The following is a 22738-nucleotide window of genomic DNA, read 5'->3' as shown; positions in this document are numbered from 1 at the left end:
CTTCAGAATACTGTAATCTGCCAAGTGTTTAACCTGTAGTACTTAATTTAATCACATCCTAATGTAACTATCACTATTTAATCATATACTGATGTAACTATCACTATTATCTGCTGTATTATTGAATTGTGGTTTGTCACACTTGAACAAAAGTTATTGTATTTCTTGCTCTTATTGTATTACTTGTATTGTAACACTTGAAATGTATTTGCTTACGATTGTAAGTCGCCCTGGATAAGGGCGTCTGCTAATAAATAAATAAATAAATAATAATAATAATAATTGCTTCTTAAACACAGACAGCAAAAACTGAGTTGGGTCTTCTTGAGAGATTTTTCTTTCACTAATTAACCATGGGGGTAAAGTGAACGACAGTTTACACTGCCTGAGAAGGGATTGGGTATCTTGTTTTTGACCGGCCAATGCTATTTCAGTCTAATCTAATATCCCGTGCTAGGAAAGTTTGGATTGTGTTTGTTCGTCGACCAGTAGTCGGCAGCAATAAGCTTATTAATAGGCTTCAAACCGTCATAAACCGGAACAAGAACTGGAACTCGAATGTAAACCAATACGAGTGACTGTTCATGACTGTCAAATTAAAGGTAACGAAGAGTGAACGCGGGACAGGTAAATGTAGAAAAAAACAAAGCACTGGCCTGGTCCTGTATGTGTAGAGTCCACTGCTGAATTCTGAAACGAAATCGAGCCCAAAAGAATGTGCTTGAGAGCTGTATTTCATCAAAATATTAGTGTCAGTATTACCCATTACAGCAAAATAAAAACACGAAAAAAAAAAACAAAACATGCATTGTGTGTCCCCCTGCCTATACTTCAGTGAAAGGATTGCGAAGGGGCACTGCAGCTTTAACAGAATGGGCTGGGCACAGACACGACACTGATAGTTTGGACCTGGTGTGCATTTATTGCGCAGCAGTAATATTTCAGTGAGGTTCCTCCAGCAGTTACCAGGCATTTTGCTAAAAATCTAAGACAACATTTCCATAAGAAAGGCAAGTATACTATATAGCCCTCATTTTCTAGGCACGGTACTGTTTACAGTATAACATTAGCCAAGTGTTAAATGCTTCAGTCTAAACATGAACCGTGTCCGAATATGCAGGTCACCGTCTAGTCTAGGCGTTAGCCTCTTCATAATTGTAAGTGTACAGTGCAAAACAGTTTATTTCATATTCAAATAATTCTCCATAGACAATTAAATGATGTAGACCTTCCTACACAAATGCATGTTGCAGTCTGTGGCGGAGTGTCCCGCCCGTGTTTATTGTTTTATTTATATATGATTTATTTCTTATTGTTTGTGTTATATTTTAAAACCTCGTGAGGATGCGTGACTGATCAGCTACCCCACCCACACACACAAAATTGCTATATTTAAATATACTTGTTTCTTTATTGGTTTGGCCAACGCGCCTTTTTGTTCAGTGTGTTTTGTGTTTGTTTAAACCTTTTGTTTATTTATTATTTAATAAATACACTGAGCGCCGTAGCGCTGCAGTTTCACCACCGCCATTATCTGGTTTGGTTTCTGTTTCTGGTCCGTGACGTCACCACATACGACAGCTCAGCCACACAGTCCTTTTTAAAACTTTAACTTGTTATGAAGGCTTTCTGATTTGGTTACGTTTTGGAATTTAAACAGAATGCTATAACACATTTTTGGCTGTTTTCAAACTCTTTTTTTTTTTTTTTTTTTCTTCTTCGTTCCAGAACAGCTCAAGCGCTGAAGGACATGTCTCTGTCCGTTGTCAAAGCCCATGGCATGGCGGCCTACACCTTGACCATCGCAGAGTGTGACGACTCTGTGCCTCTGATTTGCCAGTTGTTCAAGATGCTGTGCTGCAGTTCTTTTTGCAAAGTGACACATAAACTGAAGAACCTTTTCAATGGAAACCAGGGAGCCCTGGGGGTGAGAATCAATATCGTATATGCGTACAGTCTCTCATCCAGTGTGAGTTACCTTGTAACTGTAATGGTGCCTTTTTCAGACCGGTAATGAAAAGTGATAACAGATTACATTTTATGTGAACGAAAAACATAGTTACTTCTTGTTAATAACAATATAAGCAAAACATCTGATTCAAGCATTCGAAATCCTAAAAGGTATTGACAGTGTCGACCCAGGGGACTTCTTCGACTTGAATAAAGAAACAAAGACCAGGGGTCACACATGGAGATTAGATAAAGGGGCATTCAGAACAGGAAATAGGAGGCACTTTCTTACACAGAGAATTGTGAGGGTCTGGAACCAACTCCCCAGTAATGTTGTTGAAGCCGACACCCTGGGATCCTTCAAGAAGCTGCTTGATGAGATTCTGGGATCAATAAGCTACTAACAACCAAACGAGCAAGATGAGCCGAATGGCCTCCTCTCGTTTGTAAACTTTGTTATGTTCTTAAAACAGGACTGCAGCTAATGCATGACATGGAAGTCAGAAAGCGCTTCAACAGTGCAAGTCAAACCTTATGTTAAATAATTTTTTTATTATTTTTTTTTATATGTATCTGGTAAAGCACTTACTGTGATGAAACTTCATATTAACATTATTTAGCATAATTTAATGGAGTATCCAGGGGTGTGAAATTCGTATCGCCCGATACCCGGGACAACAAGATTTTTGTGTGGGACAAGAAGTTTTACCGTTATACTTTGTCGGACAAGTACTTTTTTTTTTTTTTCTTTTGTCACAACGTTCTGTTGCTAGAAAAACTCCTGTAGATTTCTAGGGAGTCACACAAGTTCTGAAAACTCTAAACTGCAGTAGTCTCGCACATGCAAATGAAAATAATATAAAACAAATGCGTAACTCTAAACCTCAAAGCAAAAATATATACAGAGTATACAAATATCCTTTTAATTCACAAACCCTCAGTCACACACAGTAACAAATGTATTTAAATTAATGCAACAACACTGTTGCTTTGCCTTTGTAAAGTCTGACCGCCAGCTCTAGGAAGAGTATTTAACATAATAAAATTGACGATGTTGCATTCACAGCCGTAGTGGGGGATGTGTGTTACTGATGCATTTAGTTTCACCCACTTCACACATGATTACACAAGCCACACAGTCAGCTACAGCAACCCGCTGTGTAGTAAAGCATGTTTACAGAGTATACTTCATGATCATGCCAGCTCTGAAATGCATTCTGATAGTATAGTTACATTTTAATAATACTGCAAAACTAATTACCAACTTCTGCTTGACTTCGTTTCTTCAAAACAATCTGTCCGTTTGTGTTTGACTCTCATCTCTTTTCCAGACTGTCCAGATAATGATTGGGTTGGTGACCTTAGCGTTTGGTACAGTGCTGTCACAGACTTCATACACAGAGGGAACCCAGTATGGGATTGGTGTAATGGTAAGCCTTTAATGTTTTAGATTTTTAGCAAGTTGCTTAATATAGGGTGTCTCCACTTCTAGTGGCTCCCTCTACTGGGTGACAGTGAATAGTGTAACAGGGAGGACGCTGGGCGCAGTCATCTTAAAGTTCCATATTTTTTCTCTGCCATGCACATCTGTTCATTAACCAGGTCTCAAATGTGCAGTTCATGTATCTTCATATTATGTTCATGTATCTTCATATCATGCTTTTAGACTCTCTTGCACTTCCTGGGTCATCTGGAGAGTGAAATTGCCCCCACTCCTTCACTGGCTTCTTTCCTGTCAATAACCAATCAGCTGCTTCGCCTATTGACTGATATTCTTTCAGCCAGAACACAGTATTCCAAGATTGGTCTCATCAGTGCATTATACAACCTCATCATAACCTCCTTGGATTTGTACTCTACACTTTAGGCTATATACCCCAGCATTCAGTTTGTCTTTTTGATTGCTTCCCTGTGTTTTCTTTCCTATTGGTATATATTGTTTAACAGGGTGCAACCGTAAAACCTTTATGAATGTATTAAACTCGCATTAGAAAGCATCTTTCTTGCAGTGAGAGGTGTGGTAGTATTTGTAAGCGTTTCTGATTTAACAACGCAGTGAAAAGGTTGAAGAGAAAGTAGCGGCGTTCTGAATAATAAAGCTTTGCAACTGTTTAAATAACGTACTTATACATTGTTAACATCCTGACAACTTTTTACACTTCTAACTTTGAAGTCTGTTTCAAAGCTCTTTTCAAAATGTCCGCTCTAGTGCTCTGATAGGGTCAGGATTATTGCCCGCATTGTCAAACAGGTAACACAGCAATAACGATCCACGATGTGGTACAGGACAGAAAAGCAGTTTTTTTTTTCCACTCTTTCTGCAGTGATTTAGAGGACCGATCTCAAACCCCAGTGCACTAGAGCTGCCATTTTGAAAAGAGCTTTAAAACAGACTTTAAAGTTATAAGTGTAAAAGGTTATCAGGATGTTAACAGTGAAATGAAAAATTACAGGTACGTTACTTAAACCGTTTCAGAAAAAAATCCTTATTGTTTCCTGACAGTGTATTGTTTCGGGAATTCTCTGTGTCATTACGGACAAGTTTCCCAGCCCGTGCTTGGTAAGTACAGCCCACATTTCCTTTTCAGGAATATTATCCCTTTGGTAACTTTGTTTTTTAATTAGCTGTAGTCTGTATATGTGTTACAGTAAAAGTCTGAATCTGATCAATCTTAAGTTTTACTGGTAAATGTCAGCATTTACCAAATAAGGTGGTAAATGTCTGAAATGATGAGGAAATAGCTTGATTTTCAAACATTGGTTAATCTTATGATTACAGAAGCATCTTAGTAAATGCAGGTATATCATCAAATAATGTATTTATTCCTGCATATAAATTGTCAATTAACAAAATGATCATTAATGTCGAAGAATATATTTATTTCCGCATACGCATTTTCCATTAATAACATACTCATTAATGAGCTTACAGTAATGCACAATTAAGCAATTTAGTTCAACATGGTACTGGACAATATTGTGATCCACTTACGCAGAACAATTCTGGTAAATTTGCGTATCAAACAATTCACAATGGCTTTGAAAGAGATTGAACTCCAAATATGTAGTAGTTTGATGAAAAATAACATTCTGTTAAATGCAAATTAAATAATTTAGGACCTGGTACATGGTGCTAGCAAAATAATTCCAGGAAACCTTACATTACTATCTGTGACGGGGGTACCCCCCCCCCCTCGCCCCTGTGTGTATTTGGTTTATTTTGTATGGTTTGGGTTATGTAGCACTGGTGAGTATTTGGGCATGTGTAATGCACAAAGTAGTTCATGTGAAGACTGTGCCAGGGACGGAGTGAATCATTAACTGCATAAGAGTCTCGGTTCTCGCACTTAAGGTTGGGCGTTCAGAGGAGAGAACGAGAGAGAGAGAGAGATGGGAGAAATAAAGATCAAATATGACCATTGCTACTCGTGCTGGAAGGACAAGCACGATACTTGTGTGTGGTTTGTTTTGTCACTTTCTTTTGGCCATCGTGCCGTTTTCTTTCGTGTAAGTGTTTGGTCTTTTGTTCAACCGTTTTATTTACAATAAATCCGTGCAGCGGCGCATTTCACTCCCAGTACTGTGTCTCTGTATTTCCCGGTCTGACATCAAGCCATCCTTCCCACGCCATCTCTTTTTTCCAAGCTGTACTTTCCATTGAGTGAATGCAGCCAACAAACATGAGTTGCTTCTGGGAGGAAAAACTATTTGGAATGTTTTTAGACAATGCCTCTTTCTGTGTGCATTTAAAAAAAAAAAAAAAAATTCTCCAGGAAAAAAATTACTTTTAGAAATGTTTGACAGTTCTTTAAAATAGCTCAAACTCTCTAAAGCTTGATATATTGGCTCGTATTTGAGTACCAATCACTGCTTTTCCTGTGCCAACGTAGTTCCTTCATGCAACCTCTTCAAGTTGACTGGAGTGTAGCCTTGAAGTATCTGCAAGGAGCGTTCCATAAATATTCTTCACTGACTGCTTTGAATAAATTAGTTATAAAAATTCACCTTTAACATAATGTGTGCATGTTTCCTATAGGAAAACATGAGACCTAAGAAATATCTATCTATCTAGCTATCTATCTATCTATCTATCTATCTATCTGTCTATCTATCTTTATATCTAGCATATATATATATATATATAATTATTATTTATTTCTTAGCAGACGCCCTTATCCAGGGCGACTTACAATCGTAAGCAGAAACATTTCAAGCGTTACAATACAACGCTATATTAGGTAGGATTTACTGGAATTATATCCTGTTGTAATATAAACTCCCAACAGTTTACAGACTAAAAACTCAAGCTGTAGCTAATAATACTCTAATATTCTCTTCAGTAGGCGCCTCAGTAGTCTGGCCAGGTTACAATAAAGGACAGAGCAAACACAGGCGTGTGTCACTGTGGAGAGGGAGTTCCTGCAGCCTGTGTTGGTAGCTCAGATTGAGTTGTGTTTTTGAGGTTGTTTTTTCTCATTTGCAGGTTTTGCTAACCATACTCATGAACATTGTGAGCGCCATCCTTGCTGTTACTGCAGTCATCTTCCTCGCTGTAGATATGCGTTGGAATGCTTGGAGGAATGCCTGCTATGAGGAAGATAATTCTGACAAAACGTACATCGAGGAATGCCTGAAAAACAGACACATCTTGTCTGTAAGTACCCTTGCATACTTAACTGTTATATAAATGTTATATATATAAATAAGTTATTCAGAATTTGAGCAAACTTTCTATAGAGAATACATTTTTTTGCATTAAATAAACATTCATTTTCTTAAATAGTAATCTCCATGCCTAAATTATGTTATCAGGTATGTGACTTTATGGTTCCTGGATGAGAAATGCCTGATGCTTACACAACTGTATTTTATGATTCTAATATGTAAAGTTGGAGTGTGGGTTTGTAGGATGCTGTGTGGTCCAGTGGTTAAAGAAAAGGGCTTGTAACCAGGAGGTCCCCGGTTCAAATCCCATCTCAGCCACTGACTCATTGTGTGACCCTGAGCAAGTCACTTAACCTCCTTGTGCTCCGTCTTTCGGGTGAGACGTAGTTGTAAGTGACTCTGCAGCTGATGCATAGTTCACACACCCTAGTCTCTGTAAATCGCCTTGGAGAAAGGCGTCTGCTAAATAAACTAATAATAAGTACCGGACAAATGAACCATTTGCAGACACAGACTCAAAGGCTGTTATGAGGAAGTGTATTGTTTTTATATAACAAATAGTGTACAACGCGGTGTCATTTGGAACAGTGCGATTCACCCCGTCTTTCTTTTGTGGGCTAGATCTCTCAGCGCTTGTGGTACAACGAGCATTATGCCACGTTTCTATATAATTTCTCAATCATTGTCTATTCATTATTATTGTCATCACAGATGATCTTAACTAGTTTGAAGAGTTCGTTGTTGATCTTTGGAGTGCTTCAGCTCTGCATCACCATTGCCATGGCTGTGTTGGGATCCAAGGCTCTGTGCAAGTACAAAGGCACCCAGCAGGTAAGGACATCCCCTCTCTTATGGAATCAAGATATGGGCGTCATCCTGAGTCAAATCAACCCAATTCACTTCAGCAACTCGGATAAAACAGTCATGTTTTGCAGCCTGAATTTCTGGTTTGGACCTGTTTTTTTATGAATTTTATTTTATTTGTATTGCCGAGATGAGGCAACAGAAACTTGATTTTGAAACATACTGGTGTGTTATAAAATTGAATACATATTAGGGGTGTGTGGACAGGACAGCGTCTCGGGCAAGGCTGTTACGACCAGGAAGGGAAACTCGGACGCAGAAGCTGCAGATTTAAGCGCTAATGCACACGTTTAATAAAAAACAAAGACAGTACACTAAACAAGCAAACACTGAACAAAACACACTAACAAAATAAAAGGCACAAGGGCCAAAACAAAAGGTTATACAAAACTCACAAACGTAAACAGACAGAGCACGGAGCACAGAACACTGAGTACAGAACACAGAACTCCAGCTCCAACACCAACATAAATCCTAGTTCTTTCTAATTACCACCCATTTTATACACCCATGGCTGGAGCCTAATTAATCACTTATTTATTCACTTGTCGGCTCCAGCCACATTCCCATGTGTTTTGACATTTCCTGAAACTGCTGAAGATAAACACACCTAGGAAACAGAAACTTAAATAACAACACCAACATGGAGGAGAGGAAGTCCAGAAAGTGATTTTTTTTATAGTGGTCAATCATAATTAATATTTTCACAAAATTAAAAATGAATAAATAAAACCGGCAGGCGGCTCCCGGCAACATGATGTCATAGAAATAATTACATTCAACCACACAAACGAATGATTTTCTCATTGAATCGTTAGCACTTTAACAAATGAATTTGAATGCTTTTTCAGCCTCTTGCAGAACACGAGTTTGAACCACTCCTGGATGTGACCACTGAAGACCACTGTCATTCCAGCTGCTGCGCTCAGACTGTACCTGACAGTAAATAACAGGTGCTACAGCGATGCTATGGTTTTGATTTACCCATGTCTTTTTGAGCTTGGAAAAAGAGGAGTGTGCACTACACATAATCATATCTTTATTACTGTGGGATTAAATGAGTCCTAACCAAGGTTTCCTACCTCTTATCAGCAGCATGGTCCACCATTTCTTGAGTTAAGACCTTTCCCTTTGGTTGCTTCTTGTTATACTTCTGGACTTTTCAAATACAATGCTATAGCTACACTGCTTGGCCTCTTTACAAGTTGGATTTGGCCTCGCCCTGGTGTGGGGCGCCTTCTCCTTGTATATCCTGGGTCCCTCGATTACTCTGGCAGGCTGATTTGAATGCTACAGTTTACATAGTCATTGCCAGGATCAAGTCCACCCAACAATGTTGTACCCTGATGGCGATGCCTACTTGCAAGACAAGGATGCCAGAATAGTGTGTGAATGGTTGGAGGAGCATGATGGAGAAATCTTCCATGGCTACCACAGTCCCCAGACCTCAATCCTGGTAAGCATGTTTGGGATCATCACAATCCTCTTACTGCCTCTCTGCACCATTTATATGGAATTATATTAGGTATAGGTTCTATTAAAGTGTCCAGGATGTATATGTAGAAAGCAGCTGTTACTGCTAATAAGAGGTAATAAAACTGACTAAATCTGAACAGATCTAAATCAATATTGCACCACAATTACCTTTGCTTAAATGTCTTTTCACCCAGTTGTGTTGGGTTGCTAAATTAGTGTATTCTTATGATGTGTCAAGTTCTCTTTCTGATTTAGCAATACACTTTGTTGGAGCTTATATGTGCCTTTGTTAAATACGTTTCATACTTTTGCAATAAATGATGAAAGCAGAATGTGTTGAGTCGACAATGTGTTCTTTAGAGAATGTTTCAAAACACAAGACATCACTTTGCGCTGCCAGTCTTCCTGTACGTTGTCTCCAGTTCAAACTACAGTATAAATCTCCTTTACACAAAAATCGATTAGAAAAACCTGATAAACCAAAAGACAAGCTCGTTTAATTCCGGTAGTTTAGGACACCCCCCCAGAATTTGTAATGAATGGTATTTACTTGATACCAATGGTATTTACTTGATACGATGGGGCAGCAGTGTGGAGTAGTGGTTAGGGGCTCTGGACTCTTGACCGGAGGGTCGTGGGTTCAATCCCTGGTAGGGGACACTGCTGCTGTACCCTTGAGCAAGGTACTTTACCTAGATTGCTCCAGTAAAAACCCAACTGTATAAATGGGTAATTGTATGTAAAAAAAATAATGTGTAAAACATAATGTAATTATATGTAAAATAATGTGATATCTTGTAACAATTGTAAGTTGCCCTGGATAAGGGCGTCTGCTAACAGTGCTAGTTAACTGGGTGCAGTTAAAAAGACTAATAATCACACAATTTGAATCTTAAGCACACCAATAGTATTGAACATTCAAAAGGGAATATGTAGTTATTTTTGTCCCAAAAGTATTTTTATTAGGGGTGTGCCCAGTTATATATATAAACAAGTATCCGTAGCGATTGACATTTTTTCACAGTATGAAAAACAAAACAGAAGTATAAAGTATTTTACCGCAGGTAAAATGACACATTAGACTTTAAAATCATTAAAGGTTTTATTTTCTGTTTAAGACATTTAAACAACATCTTTAGAAACAATACAGAAATTTAACAGGAAGAAAAAAAGTATATTTGAAAATAAATGATGTTTAATTGAATCAAAATGTAAAATGTCTCTGCTTAACGCAGGAATTTATATTTCATGCTATAAGTTAATTTTAATTGAGTCAATTTTGCTCATTTTGCTAATAACTTTAAACTCTCAAGTTATAGTGTATACTGTGGTACAAGAGACCTTACCAAATACTTATCATTAAAACCCCAGCACCCCAGACTGTATGACTCGCCCTGCACACCCCGCAGCCATGCCTTTATTAGGTGAGCCACTTGGGTACCGAATCCATTTTTTAGATCTGAATTTCTGTGCTGTAAACACTGTCCCAAGTTATATTAAATAAATCAATGTACCATTCTATAAGTGTAATTATATTCACCAGATTGCATTTGGAGCTTTGTTAGAACCAGATTAATAGCTTCTCTGCTAAAATCGCACATATTTTTTCATCTCAAAGATTCAGTTGAATTCAATAATCATTTTTATTAACCAAGCAGAAGGAAAATCTATGCCTATCATTCCAAAACGCGTCTTCTGCCCCCTCTGATTGTTCAGGTACTCATAAAGCCTGGCGTTGATACGCTTGGCAACATCGTCGGGATACGCCAGAATGCCTGCGCCGCTGCTGTACGTCAGAAAAAGAGTGCTGTTGTTTCCAACCTTGGCAGTGTCCAAGTGATTTTTAACGCTGTCCCACTTTTGGTTGATGTGAAGCAAGGTAGGCACTTTCCAGTCGTCTCCTATGTCCAGTGAGCTATATTTCATCCCAATGGCATTCCCGGAAAAATCCTGAAGAACAATCAGTTTCCCTCGGGCCTGTCCCATTGTAGGAATGTCTCTACTGTTCCAACACGCTTCCCAGTCTCCATGCTCTTTTAAATAGCGTACTACAGCGTCATATATGTTGTATGTGGTACTGAATTCCTCTTTCACTCTCATAAGAATGGTCTCCGTTGGGTGATCTTTTAAGAACTGTATCGTTTCTCGAACAACTAAGTCGAAATTGGCCTTCTGATAGATAGGCCCGTGATGTAGCGCCAGAGTATCACCTGTGTAGCGGACGCGGATGTCGAGGAATCGCACGCCAGCTTCCAGTTGTAGGTGTAGCGGCCAGGCTTGGCACTGCACAAGTCTACCCCCATAGAAGGCCATCGTGTTGTGAGTCCCAGCGAGGGAGACTTCTGAAAGAGAGGTGGAGTCAGGGAGCTGAGCCATCCAATCAGGGTGCAGGAATTCAGGGGCAGGAGAGTCGTCAAAGTCAGGCCCCTGAGTAGCCCCCTGAGTGCCAGTCGATAAGAACCTGGAACACAGTCAGAGCAGAACGTCATCATTCTTCTCTTTATAGTCGGGGGTAGCACAGCACAGTCGACTAGTCGAATAGAAAAGGGACAGCTGACCTCAGAAACTGGTAGTTGACTAACTGTAGGTCACTTGCGTTAAAAGATAATTACAGATTTACTGGCAACCCATCATTCATTCTGTTTGCATCACAATAATTAGATCACAGCTTAATGTTTAATGCAAAAGCAGTTACCGTGGTAATGTTTTTTGTTTGGTAGATTAGTAGTGAACTAGCAATGTCAGTATTTTAATTGAGTTCAGCTGCTTCAATTGAAACCCCTCACTCTCCCCGAAAAAAAAAAAAAAAACTCGGACTGACGCCTGATGCCTAACTGACTGACTCGAGGAGGGGTGACGACTGACTCGAGGAGGGGCGACGACTGACTCGAGGAGGGGCGACGACTGACTCGAGGAGGGGCGATGATTGACTCGAGGGACAAGGATTGACTCGGAGGGGCGAGGATTGACTCGAGGAGGGGCAAGGATTGACTCGAGGAGGGGTGACGACTGACTCGAGGAGGGGTGAGGTCTGAGAATGTCCTAAAATGGACACCGTTCTGGAGGCCTGGATGTACTGAATCGGATACATTGTTTTTTGCAATTGAGAACATCTTAAAACCTACTGACAGACTATCATGATTTGTTGCAATTGAAACTATTCTGCAGTCTATCATTTCGTACCATCCTCTGTACCAACCGCAGAATCATCGCCATTTACTGCGCTGCTTTTAGTTCATCGCAATTGCAAGGGTGTTGGACGTTTGGACATGGCTAAGAGTTACACACGTGCTAATTGGAGTTCAGCAGGTGAAAAGGCTTTCACTGAAACTTCAACCAGTATTCACAATGATCTAAGCACCATTTTAGCTAAGCCAGTCTGTCAGATGAGCGCTTAGCTACAATATATTTAAGCGGTTATGCATGCAGTCAAGTTGTCTTTTTTAAATTTTGTCTCTCTATAGACAGAGCTTAAAGCAAGCCTTTCCCTTCTTATACAAATATTACAGTTGTGATTTGGCTGTATCGAAAATTCAGAACACTTAAGAATGTTCAGAGATGAACATGCAGCTGCACTGTTTACACAAGATAAACATGCTTTATGAATATGGCTCTGTATATTTAAATCTCAAATAAAAGGAAGTTGGCTGGTACATGGATGCTTTTTGCAAATTTTCAGCTTACTTGGGCATTGCAGGTAGACTTTCCTTCACAAACTTCCACCACTGCTGCCCAGACCGTGCCAGTGTCTGACTACAGGGTTAACTGCCTTTACTGGACTTGATGGCCGTTTTTAAACCTTCCAGCTTGTCATCTGTAAAGGATGGTGTGTAGTGTGTGTGTGTGTGTGTGTTTTCTTTACTGAGGTTCAAGACTTTTTATTGCCTTTTTAAGAACAAATGCAAACTGTTTGCAATTGGTTATGTTTCCACATGTATGTGTTTTGGTTTAGTTTATGACCTACACGTTTTAAACAGATTCAGTGCAGCGTTCATTTGCTTTGTTGCTAAGTTGCGTGGTGTTGTGTTTTTATTTTTTCCCACTTGTTTACTTCAAGTTTACAGACCTCTAAATTGCTGTATAAACCTGCCATTGCACCTGGATTATCGTTGTCTGTTTGATTATTGTTCACCTGCACACTGTTGACCACTTTGCCACACTGTCAAACAAGCTGGTTTTCAAAAGGTTTTCCATGTAATGTGTTACTGAATTAGTGAGGTGAGAATGAACAGAACCCTGTACTATAAGTTAATACTCTGTGTTTCTTATTGTATAAGTGATGTAATTTCATGCACTTTGGAAGGATTTCTGGCTGCTCAAACGAATGGTGGTTCATGTAATAATAGACATCCCTCAGAAGACATATTAACTTACTATAAATCACAAGAGCCAAGATGTCATCTTATGCAATTTGGGCTCTGTCTGCATAAACTATGCAAAATGATTTCTGTTATGAAAAGACACCGTACAAATTACGTATACTGTTAACCACAGAAAAAAGATGTACTATTGTTTTATTGCTCATTGGGTGAGGTGCAGTACCATACTGTATCTCTTTCAGAAATGCTCTTCGTTCCAGTATAATTTGCTGTCTAATTATTGGAAAGCGATTGGGATTGGACTAACCGTTTCTACATGCAAAGCAGTCGGAAACGCTTTAGCAGCTCTGTGTTTCTGATGTCTTGTCTGAATATATATATATATATATATATTGTATCACTGTGCCAGTGCTTTCCTTGGTGTATATCAATACTGGGACACCAGGAGGGGTTGCAAGCTGTGTAATTTGACAGTGAAAAGGTTAAACATACTTACGCAATGCACATGAATATCCTGAAAGTGAGTTTCTTAGTACTCCACAATGCCCCACTGGACTCCATAGCCAAGTCTTCAGGGTCCGTGTTACTCAGTAAAAGGTGCACTGAAACTGAGACACAGGAAAACAGATAAACGTCCAAAATGTCTTACAGTCCAGTATAAAAAAATCACACACATAAACAATACTAGCAATTGTGTTTTTACTTGTACTAAATAACAGACGTGAATGCTACTTATAATTACGATGACATATATTAAATTACTGGGATTACCTGAGCTTTTAATTTCATTTAACTGGTAATGTATAAGTTGTGATGTCAAGTAAAGGAATTTACTAACATTACTAAGAAATACTTGAAGCTCAAATTGCTTAAATCTTCTGAATTACTAAGTAAAAATTGCTAAAGCTAAGTAATTTGATTGCTTATTGTTAAAAATACTAATAATTACTTTGCAGGACATGCCATTACTGCTAAATTGTCAGTGTTTAACTGTATTTTTAAATGTATTCATAAGTAGCTTTACATATATTTATTTTTTGGTTTAAAATTATTTTAAAATTGAAATAAAGTAGAAATATGTATATTGCAATTAAAATGTAATCTACTATAAGGCAGTTTACAAAACATAATTCATGTTTTTGCCAGTTTTAACATGATGTACATTGCCTTTATCACATACCTATTATTTTGTACTGCTGTACTAAAGATAACCCCAGCTATAACTAACATAAAAAATGTATGTACTGTTAAACCATATTGGTCAGATGTTTTTTCTACACTATTGAAGTGAAATATATAAAACTATGCATACTGACTTTAAAGGTCTTTAATATAAGAGGCTTGTTTGTATTGCTTTGCTAAACACAAATATACAAAGAAGGTATTACCTGGCTGTGAACTCGAGTCTTCACAGAAGATCACTGTGGTGAATGCAAGAGCTTATCAGCTTATATAAAGACTGATAAGCAGTGGCGTAGCTAGAGGCGTGGTTTTAGGGGTTGGAACCCCTAAAATTTACATCATATTTCAAACTCAGGCGTCCCTTTCATATAGGATCTACAACTTTCTGTCTTTTTAGGCGTCTTTACTCAACCAAGTCTACCACAGAGAGGTTATTATAGTTACACAGTGTGGTCCGTTCTGGTGTGAATGATCCATATTGAAACATTGACCAAAACACTCAGCAATCAGTCTGAACGCTCTGTGCCATGTGCCAGTACTGGGAGCCTCAACACCTGTGCATTAAACATACAATCTAATCAACACCAGCCAAGGCCATTGATATCCTTTGTAGCCAAAATAAGGGCAATGTTAAATAGAGTCTGGCTTACTTATCAAAGGGGGTGCAGATCCTATTCTTGTCAGTCATTAATGAGACAGAACAGAAAGTCATATGCTCAGGTTCATAACGGCATTCACCTTTGGACAAAATGGTGTGATATGCGTGTTGTTTTTGTCTTAAGAAAGAAAACCCCAAAAAACAGGATAGTAATTAAGAGCAAACAGTCAAACATGACCTTGCAGGTCTCCTTCCTGTATGAAAGATGCACACATAATTTTAAACGCAGATTTGATTTTCTAATGGTACGTTTTCATAACATTTCTTTAAAAAGAAGGTGGAGTTTGCTGCAGGAAAAGGATGGCAGCTCACACACCTGAGGTACTTCTGGGAGTTTCAGTTCTTGTTGGAAACACTAGAATGGTGTTGCTTTAGAGAATTGTTGGCTGTATATATTTCTCCCCAAAAACATTAAATAAAACATTCTAAATGTTTTCCATTAATTTTCTTTAAAATAACTCAAACTCCCTGAAGCAAGATGCATTGGCTCACCTTTGAGTACCAATCACTGCTTTTCCTGTCAAGCTTAGATGGGCCTAATGGCCTCCTCTCATTCATAAATGTTCACAGACAGCAAAGTGTTACAAAATAGTACTTTCACAGTAACACAAATTATCAAACACAAGATTTATTAATATATATATATTTTTTATAATGCCGACTAGTTGACCTATTCGACAGTTTGACAAATTAGTAGTCGTTCTACCCCTAGGAAGTAATTACCCTGAATGAATATATATTGTAACACTTTTATGTCTTCTGAAATAGTGACATTCATCCGTGAAATTCTTTGATTCGGACACCTCTTTGTAACGACTGACAGCATGCACAACGCATGAAGGCATATGACTGTAGACATCCTCAGCTACCTTCTTCATGTTCCTTGTCTTCTTTAGTCTTTCCATCAACTGCTGAATTTGAGCTTTATCTACAGGTTCTGGTTTGACACTGTAAGACACGACAACATGGGTGGTGTTGTCAAAAAGCTGAAAGTAGCTTTCTCCACTGACACTGTGGTAGACTTTACCAGCCCGCCAGTTATGAAAGAAATTTCCAGAATGGTTGTACACCCTAACCGACCATTTCACCCAGTCATATTTCTTCACTAAGCAACTGAATATGTACTGCGAGAATTCCTGGTTGGTTCTGTCGTTCTTTTCTTTCAGGCGTTTCCGGGTGTCACTCTCCGCTTGCTCTGCGAAATTTTTGCAGTCCTCTATGACCGATTTCATTTTGGTCTCAACGGCCTCCATCTTCTCCCCCCACTGCCTTCCTAATTCCTCTGTGTCTTCGTCAAGAAGGGCAGCGTGACCGATCAACGCAATCAAGCCGATGCAGAAAAGCCGTTTCAGTCGAGAGCAGAAATCTTCCATGACACGACGATTCTTCTCCTCGTAAACCAGAGTGATGTTGAGAATGGATTCGGTGAATAACCCTGCCCCCATCACGGCATTGTAGAGGATTTCAAGATTTTGTTCCTTACCCGTCCTGCTGAAGAAGTCCAGGAACAGCTTCTTCTTGACCTCCTTGAACTTCGGTTTAGCGTTTAGGATGTCCATGAACTTCCGAAACTGGTTTGTCAGGTTTTCTTCAACTCCAAAGTATTGCTGGTCCATCCCGCTTTTCTTAATCTCATTGTTGATGCTGGTGATCTCTTCGGAAACCACGTCTAACTTGTCCCTGACTTTCTGGAACTGTTCCTTCATGTACTCTGCTTCGGTGCTTTCAACATTGTCTAGGGCGAGTTTCACAAGCGGAGCGGCTATCTGGAAGATTGGGAAGAACTCTCCCACTACGCTAGCAATAATTTCAGCTCCCTGCTCAAATATTTCCATTACTGTTTCTATTGTTTCTTTATTACCAGCTACCCATTCTTTTAGTTGGCTTGCCATTTCTGAAATCGAAGACGGGAGTCTTGGGTAGGAGGAGCGGTTCTCGTAGAAGCTGAAACGAAATGCAGAACGACACTGAAATTATTTCATTTTCACAGTTAAGAAATACAAAAAGAAAACTAATTCAACGAAAGGTTTTTCAATGTGTTCAATTTATTTATTTTTATTTTATTTTATTCTTGTCTCCATGACTTCCGCTAACTCGTCATTCACACCTCTGCCAGGTGAATTTCCCATTCATGAATAATCAGCACCACCCACTTCACTTACTGTGACCATTAAGAGACCATTCACACTTTATCAATCAGGGGAAGAACTCCACACCACAGTATGGGAATCCAAACCAACATAGAAGGCATTTTAAAAGAGTCCTAGTCAATGTTCTGCATTGGATTTATTAAGTTTCTTTTAGTATTTCTAAAGTCAGCACCATTGAGTGTTTAATAGTTATGGATGATTTCCACTGTTATGTTAAATGTGTTTTTGTGTTTACTATATAAATGTACGTTATCTAGTTTTATTTCTGTTTCATAGTACCAAAAGTGTCCACATGGGGGCGCCACAGAAAAGGAAAACCAGTGTTTCAATGTCAACAACACATTTTGACTTACAGAGAGCCTTGTAGAAAACATAGAGCACTGTATATATTGAACATAAAGCCTAAACAAGGCCAAATAAAAATACGAATACAATGTTATTATACATTCCGTACTACTGTAAACACTTTCAAATTACAGTACAACGAACCCCTTGGGAATGGAGGTTGATGGTAACTCTGAAATACCCGTAACTCTGAAAATGAGTTTTCAATGGTTTTAATAAATGTGCACACCTGTTGTCTACAGCTTTAATGTGGTGAATAATACAAGCATACAGCACAGTAATGCAACACGCATATTGTTATGGTTTTAAAGTATTTAAAACAGTACTATAAATGGAAAAAAGGCTACATTTATGTTACCATTGAAATCATAACTGCAGCAAAAACACAGAGATGGCTTGAAAAAAAAGTGCTTTGTTTAAAACTAAAATGTTCCCAGTAAAAATTGCCCGTACCTGCTTTGAAATCTGCCTCTGAATGCATTTGTTGGTACAGTAATTTGCCATATCCATGACCAGCACTCCGCTTATGTAGGAGTGGCTATCTGGTTGCATTGCACGCATGATTGAGTGATTGCATACTTCCGGTTGAAAGTGGGGGTTCGGTAGACCGGTCAGTTCCTAAGTTTGGTGTTCGTAACCCTGGGGTTCTACTGTACTACCAAATATAGTGTTATCTATTCAGTGTTACATGCCATGTAATTAAACTAGGAAGATTGCTTTAAATCAGCCCTCTCTATTGTGGGAGAGAACGGAGGCAGGGTTTATCTTAAAAAGCCAACACGTGAAAAACAGGCCAAGAGGAAGAACTGCTGACTGGAGAGACTGTCACAATTGGAGTTAAAACATGAAGATGAGTGTTGGGGTCATTGTTGGCCAATAAACGATGAATGAAAATGTATTGTCCGACCTCTAAGGCATGTTTAGATCCACTGACAATACCCTTTGGGCTGCACAGTCATGTTGTTGAGGCTGAATCACTTGGATCATTTAAGACCCAACTTGACAAAGATCTAAGATTAATCAGCTAATAGGAACAGTACTTATTCCATATTTTCTCATGTTCCTGTACTGGTAGGTTACATAGTAAATTGTTAATTTAATTCCATTGGCAGTGTCTCCTTTCTGAAATAATAAACCAGAATTATTCAGACAGCAAAGTTATAGATAGTATATAGTCAGTACGTTACTATAGTATCCTGACCAATACTAATAGATATCTGAAACCTACAAAAGACCTAAAAGGGAAGGTCAAAGAAACTTATTTCTTAAATTAGAAGCCTTTTCTTATAAATAGAGCCTACCTTGATTGAATGGTAGCCTTGCAGTCAATCTCTTTCTGGTGTTTTTTATACTATAGTATAGTATAGTGTTCATGGCAGGGTCCTTGTTTGAAATGTTTCAGTTTCTATCACGGTCTAGTCTCAGTCTTTTCCGGTTGCTGCAAGCGATGTTTCTTTATTTCCTGAAGCTGACAGTTGCCTAATGTGTGTTAAAGTGTCTAGTTCACAGGGGAAGTAAAATAGGTTCTACATCACCGTGACACAGAACACTGCTTGAATTATGGGACCAAAGGTGGGGAGGAGGGGGGGGGGGGCTAAAATAAAAGTGACTGTTGTCACAGCCAATGTATTCCTCTCAGACTTCACAAGCATATACGAACTCCAGTATGTAAATCACACTATTCCAGGACACACAAGAAGGCTATTAATAGGAAATCAACATATTTGTCATGTTTGTTTTATTTATTTATGATTTTTTTTCAAGGAAATAGAGTCCACACATAGGTAATGTAAGCTATTTAGCTGTATTAAACTGCAGAAAATCAGATATTATACTTTAAACGTCATGCATGTTCCTGTTATTTGTTAAATAATATCTTTTCAATGCAAAAAAACGAGGTCTTTAAGGATGACAATGTTGCACCAAACTGATAAAAATGCATGAAAAAAACCAGTTTACAAACCCAAATAATCAATGGTGGAGTTTCCATGCATGTTTGATATGTAAATTAGCTATGTGTAAAGTGCTTGTGCTGCTTTTGAAGATTGCTAGTGACATTTTGTGAAAATGTGGTTTCCATGCGCAGAGAACTGGTACACGAGTGAATCTAAGCTGCTGTAATAAAGCAAAATATCTCGTGCCTGGTTGGTTAATAATGTGTTTTACTGCTCTTGCCCAAATTGTTTATTATTATTATTATTATTATTTATTTCTTAGCAGACACCCTTATCCAGGGCAACTTACAATTGTTACAAGATATCACATTATTTTTACATACAATTACATTATTTTTTACACATTATTTTTTTCATACAATTACCCATTTATACAGTTGGGTTTTTATTGGAGCAATCTAGGTAAAGTACCTTGCTCAAGGGTACAGCAGCAGTGTCCCCCATCTGGGACTGAACCCACGACCCTCCGGTCAAGAGTCCAGAGCCCCTAACCACTACTCCACACTGCTGTCAATAGTGAGGTGGCATGTCATTAGTATTGAATCCATTTTCAACTAATTTATATAATGATTCATTAAAAATTAACTGGGAGGTATAAAATGAAACTGACCAACACAGGTATTGCAGATCACCGTGACTGAAAACCGTCGGAGACGTAGGATTCGAAAGTTCTGTGCCACACATCTTCCACGTGTGCTCCCAAGGCTGTCTGGATTGGGAAAAGTGGATGTTTTCAGGAGCTTGAACCTCCAAACATCCTCTACCAGCAAATCCTTGTGCCCTGTTATAAAAGTAAGGAATATATTAAAATGAACACATCAGACAATGAGGAGAGAGGAAATGGCAGATGTCTTGAGTTTGAGTCCATTGTTTACCCTTTCTAAAAGTATACCAGAGTAAAAACTTAGTAATGTATAATAAAGCTGTCAAAATATGGTAAAGCATTGTAAAGCCCAGAGAGGTATGGTGAAGCATTCTAGAAAATAAACCATGGTATTGTCTAAAATTGGGAAAAGCATGGCAAAATTGAAAAATTACCACTGTTACCATGGTAAACATTTCTAGGGGACTATATAGGACTATAGAGTGCGGTCCTGGCTGGCTGCCCTGTGCTATAACAGCACAACAGGAAAGGGTGTCTCACAGCACTTCCTGTGTGGTTTCACTTTGCTTCTTAGAGACTGCAAAAACAAACACATCGTTAAACTTGGAATATTCAGGCAAGCGGATAATGTTAAGATCTGCTTTTCCTCCGAACTCGTTCCATACCTACACCTGCAGTGTTACAGAAACCTCAGCAGTGTTTACAAGAGGCACATGACCGTGTCTATTTGAAATAGAGCCCTGTCTCGACTAGCCAACCTTATTCATATTACCACTCAGTTTTAATAGCACAAAGTTAAGAAGAGCCCACGCTCTCCATTCATTTTTCAGTAGAGAGCCCTTTTGCTGGTTCATGTGCAAATGTGTGCAGCTGGGACACAGAACAGGAAACGGTTGCTAAGCAACCAATGGAGGAGCTAAGATCGCCCAGCGAGGCTAATACACGACCATTGCTACACAGACGGGCGCTGAGAGAAAGCTTGCTTTGTATACATCCAGGAGGAGAGCGTCCGCTCCGCAAGACAACTACTATGGAACCCCTCAACCACAAGACGGTGCCTGTGAAGCTGTTCAGCCCCAAGGACCTGGAGTCGCTGGTAGGCCGGGACTTCTGGAGCAACAGCAGTAGGTTAGTTTAGGGTATGGTGATCCCAACCAAGTATAGCGAGGGTTGCCGTAGTGTAGTAGGTTCCTGGAGCGGGACGTCTCGTTTAGAGAGACTAGCTTGTATGGCAAACTTTTATTTTTAGCTTTCTTTTCTTTTCTTTATTAGATCTGGCGCTAGGATTACCTTTGTTGGTAGCGTCAGCCTGTGTTGTTATTAAATCTGTGTGTCTGTGCAGCGTGTCAACAACCAATGCTCTGTGTCTGCTTCATTACTATCCAGTAGCTACACATGTAAGAAATCACCCTGTTACAAATATCTTAAATGATTTCTTTTACACAGTGAAACTGTTTAAGTATTATTATTTAGCCCTTTTTTTAAGACATCATGAAGTAAACTAAAGTTTGACGGCACCTACACATTTCATCATCTCAACGTAATCAAAATCATATAAATCTGCATGTAACTCACCCCTCTCTTGCATTTGATTAATTTGCATCTCTCCACCTTCCCATCTCTGCCCCAGTAGCTTCTCTAGTATTATGAGGATCTCCTGCCTCATCCAGACATCCAGGTGGTGGACGCTCAAACCAAGCAGGTTTGATGCCAAATTATTTCTTCCCTTCATCTCATAATCATCAATAAAACATTTCCTTAAACTCAAACATCTGTTGTGGGGTTTGCACTGAACTACTGAATTGGTATTTTTTAAATTTTGGTATTCTTAGAGCACATATTATGATTGAAATCAGACGGCTTTCATTCAACAAACCTGTTTAATTAGGTCAAGCATGAGAATGGTGTGAGCAATAAACACTTATATCCAGAATTAAGATTTTTACATCGTTCTCTTCCCAGCAGCATCTCAAAGTTATTGAATAATCTTGCAGAAGTGTAAAGAGAAACAGTAACAGATGGAGTGTAGGTGTGAAGAGAGAGGCAGAGACAAGGTTGCAGTTCAAGTGTTGTGCATGTATTTATTTTCAGCAGTCAAAAAGGAATACGATAAAACAGATCCCCCTTTCACTACTTAACCTAATTATTATTATTTGTTTATTTAGCAGACGCCTTTATCCAAGGCGACTTACAGAGACGGGTGTGTGAACTGCATCAGCTGCAGAGTCACTTACAACTACGTCTCACCTGAAAGACGGAGCACAAGGAGGTTAAGTGACTTGCTCAGGGTCACACAATGAGTCAGTGGCTGAGGTGGGATTTGAACCGGGGACCTCCTGGTTACAAGCCCCTTTCTTTAACCACTGGACCACACAGCCTCCTCCTAATTATACTAGATAAGCTACCTTTCCCTATCTCTTGTCAAGACACACTATATGTCAAAACACGTGTTTTTTTCATGTTTTGTTTTAATAAATGATACAACTTTTTTAAAACAAATGTAAGTGGAATCTGCATATAATTATCTGAAACAAAAACACATTGGAAATGTGAAGAAATGGCAAATTATC

The 22738-nt window shown here is 38.9% G+C and overlaps 3 protein-coding genes across 3 annotated transcripts; 1 reads left to right on the top strand and 2 right to left on the bottom strand.

Moving 5' to 3' along the window:
• Positions 1 to 862: 862 nt before the first annotated feature.
• Positions 863 to 9287, top strand: LOC117395502 (membrane-spanning 4-domains subfamily A member 12). The gene is made up of 7 exons (XM_059007670.1): positions 863 to 1010; positions 1729 to 1927; positions 3282 to 3380; positions 4454 to 4510; positions 6434 to 6604; positions 7327 to 7446; positions 8331 to 9287. Exons 2-7 carry the CDS (start codon positions 1751 to 1753, stop codon positions 8427 to 8429), a joined length of 723 nt encoding a protein of 240 aa, XP_058863653.1. The 5' UTR covers positions 863 to 1010; positions 1729 to 1750; the 3' UTR covers positions 8430 to 9287.
• A 623-nt stretch (positions 9288 to 9910) lies between these two features.
• On the bottom strand, positions 9911 to 14760 carry LOC117965047 (1-phosphatidylinositol phosphodiesterase-like). Its single transcript, XM_059007712.1, has 3 exons — positions 14663 to 14760; positions 13771 to 13882; positions 9911 to 11416 (listed from the first exon to the last, which is right to left on the bottom strand). The coding sequence occupies exons 2-3, from the start codon at positions 13833 to 13835 to the stop codon at positions 10576 to 10578; spliced, it is 906 nt and encodes a 301-aa protein (XP_058863695.1). The 5' UTR covers positions 13836 to 13882; positions 14663 to 14760; the 3' UTR covers positions 9911 to 10575.
• A 1070-nt stretch (positions 14761 to 15830) lies between these two features.
• LOC117965148 (protein rapunzel-like) lies at positions 15831 to 19132 on the bottom strand. Its single transcript, XM_059007711.1, has 2 exons — positions 18911 to 19132; positions 15831 to 17058 (listed from the first exon to the last, which is right to left on the bottom strand). Exon 2 carries the CDS (start codon positions 17004 to 17006, stop codon positions 15834 to 15836), a length of 1173 nt encoding a protein of 390 aa, XP_058863694.1. The 5' UTR covers positions 17007 to 17058; positions 18911 to 19132; the 3' UTR covers positions 15831 to 15833.
• Between the last annotated feature and the right edge of the window lie 3606 nt (positions 19133 to 22738).

Source organism: Acipenser ruthenus, chromosome 35, assembly GCF_902713425.1.
Source record: "Acipenser ruthenus chromosome 35, fAciRut3.2 maternal haplotype, whole genome shotgun sequence".
Classification (NCBI taxonomy): domain Eukaryota; kingdom Metazoa; phylum Chordata; class Actinopteri; order Acipenseriformes; family Acipenseridae; genus Acipenser; species Acipenser ruthenus.
Note: the sequence above shows the minus strand (reverse complement) of the source record. Positions and strands in the feature narration are given on the sequence as shown.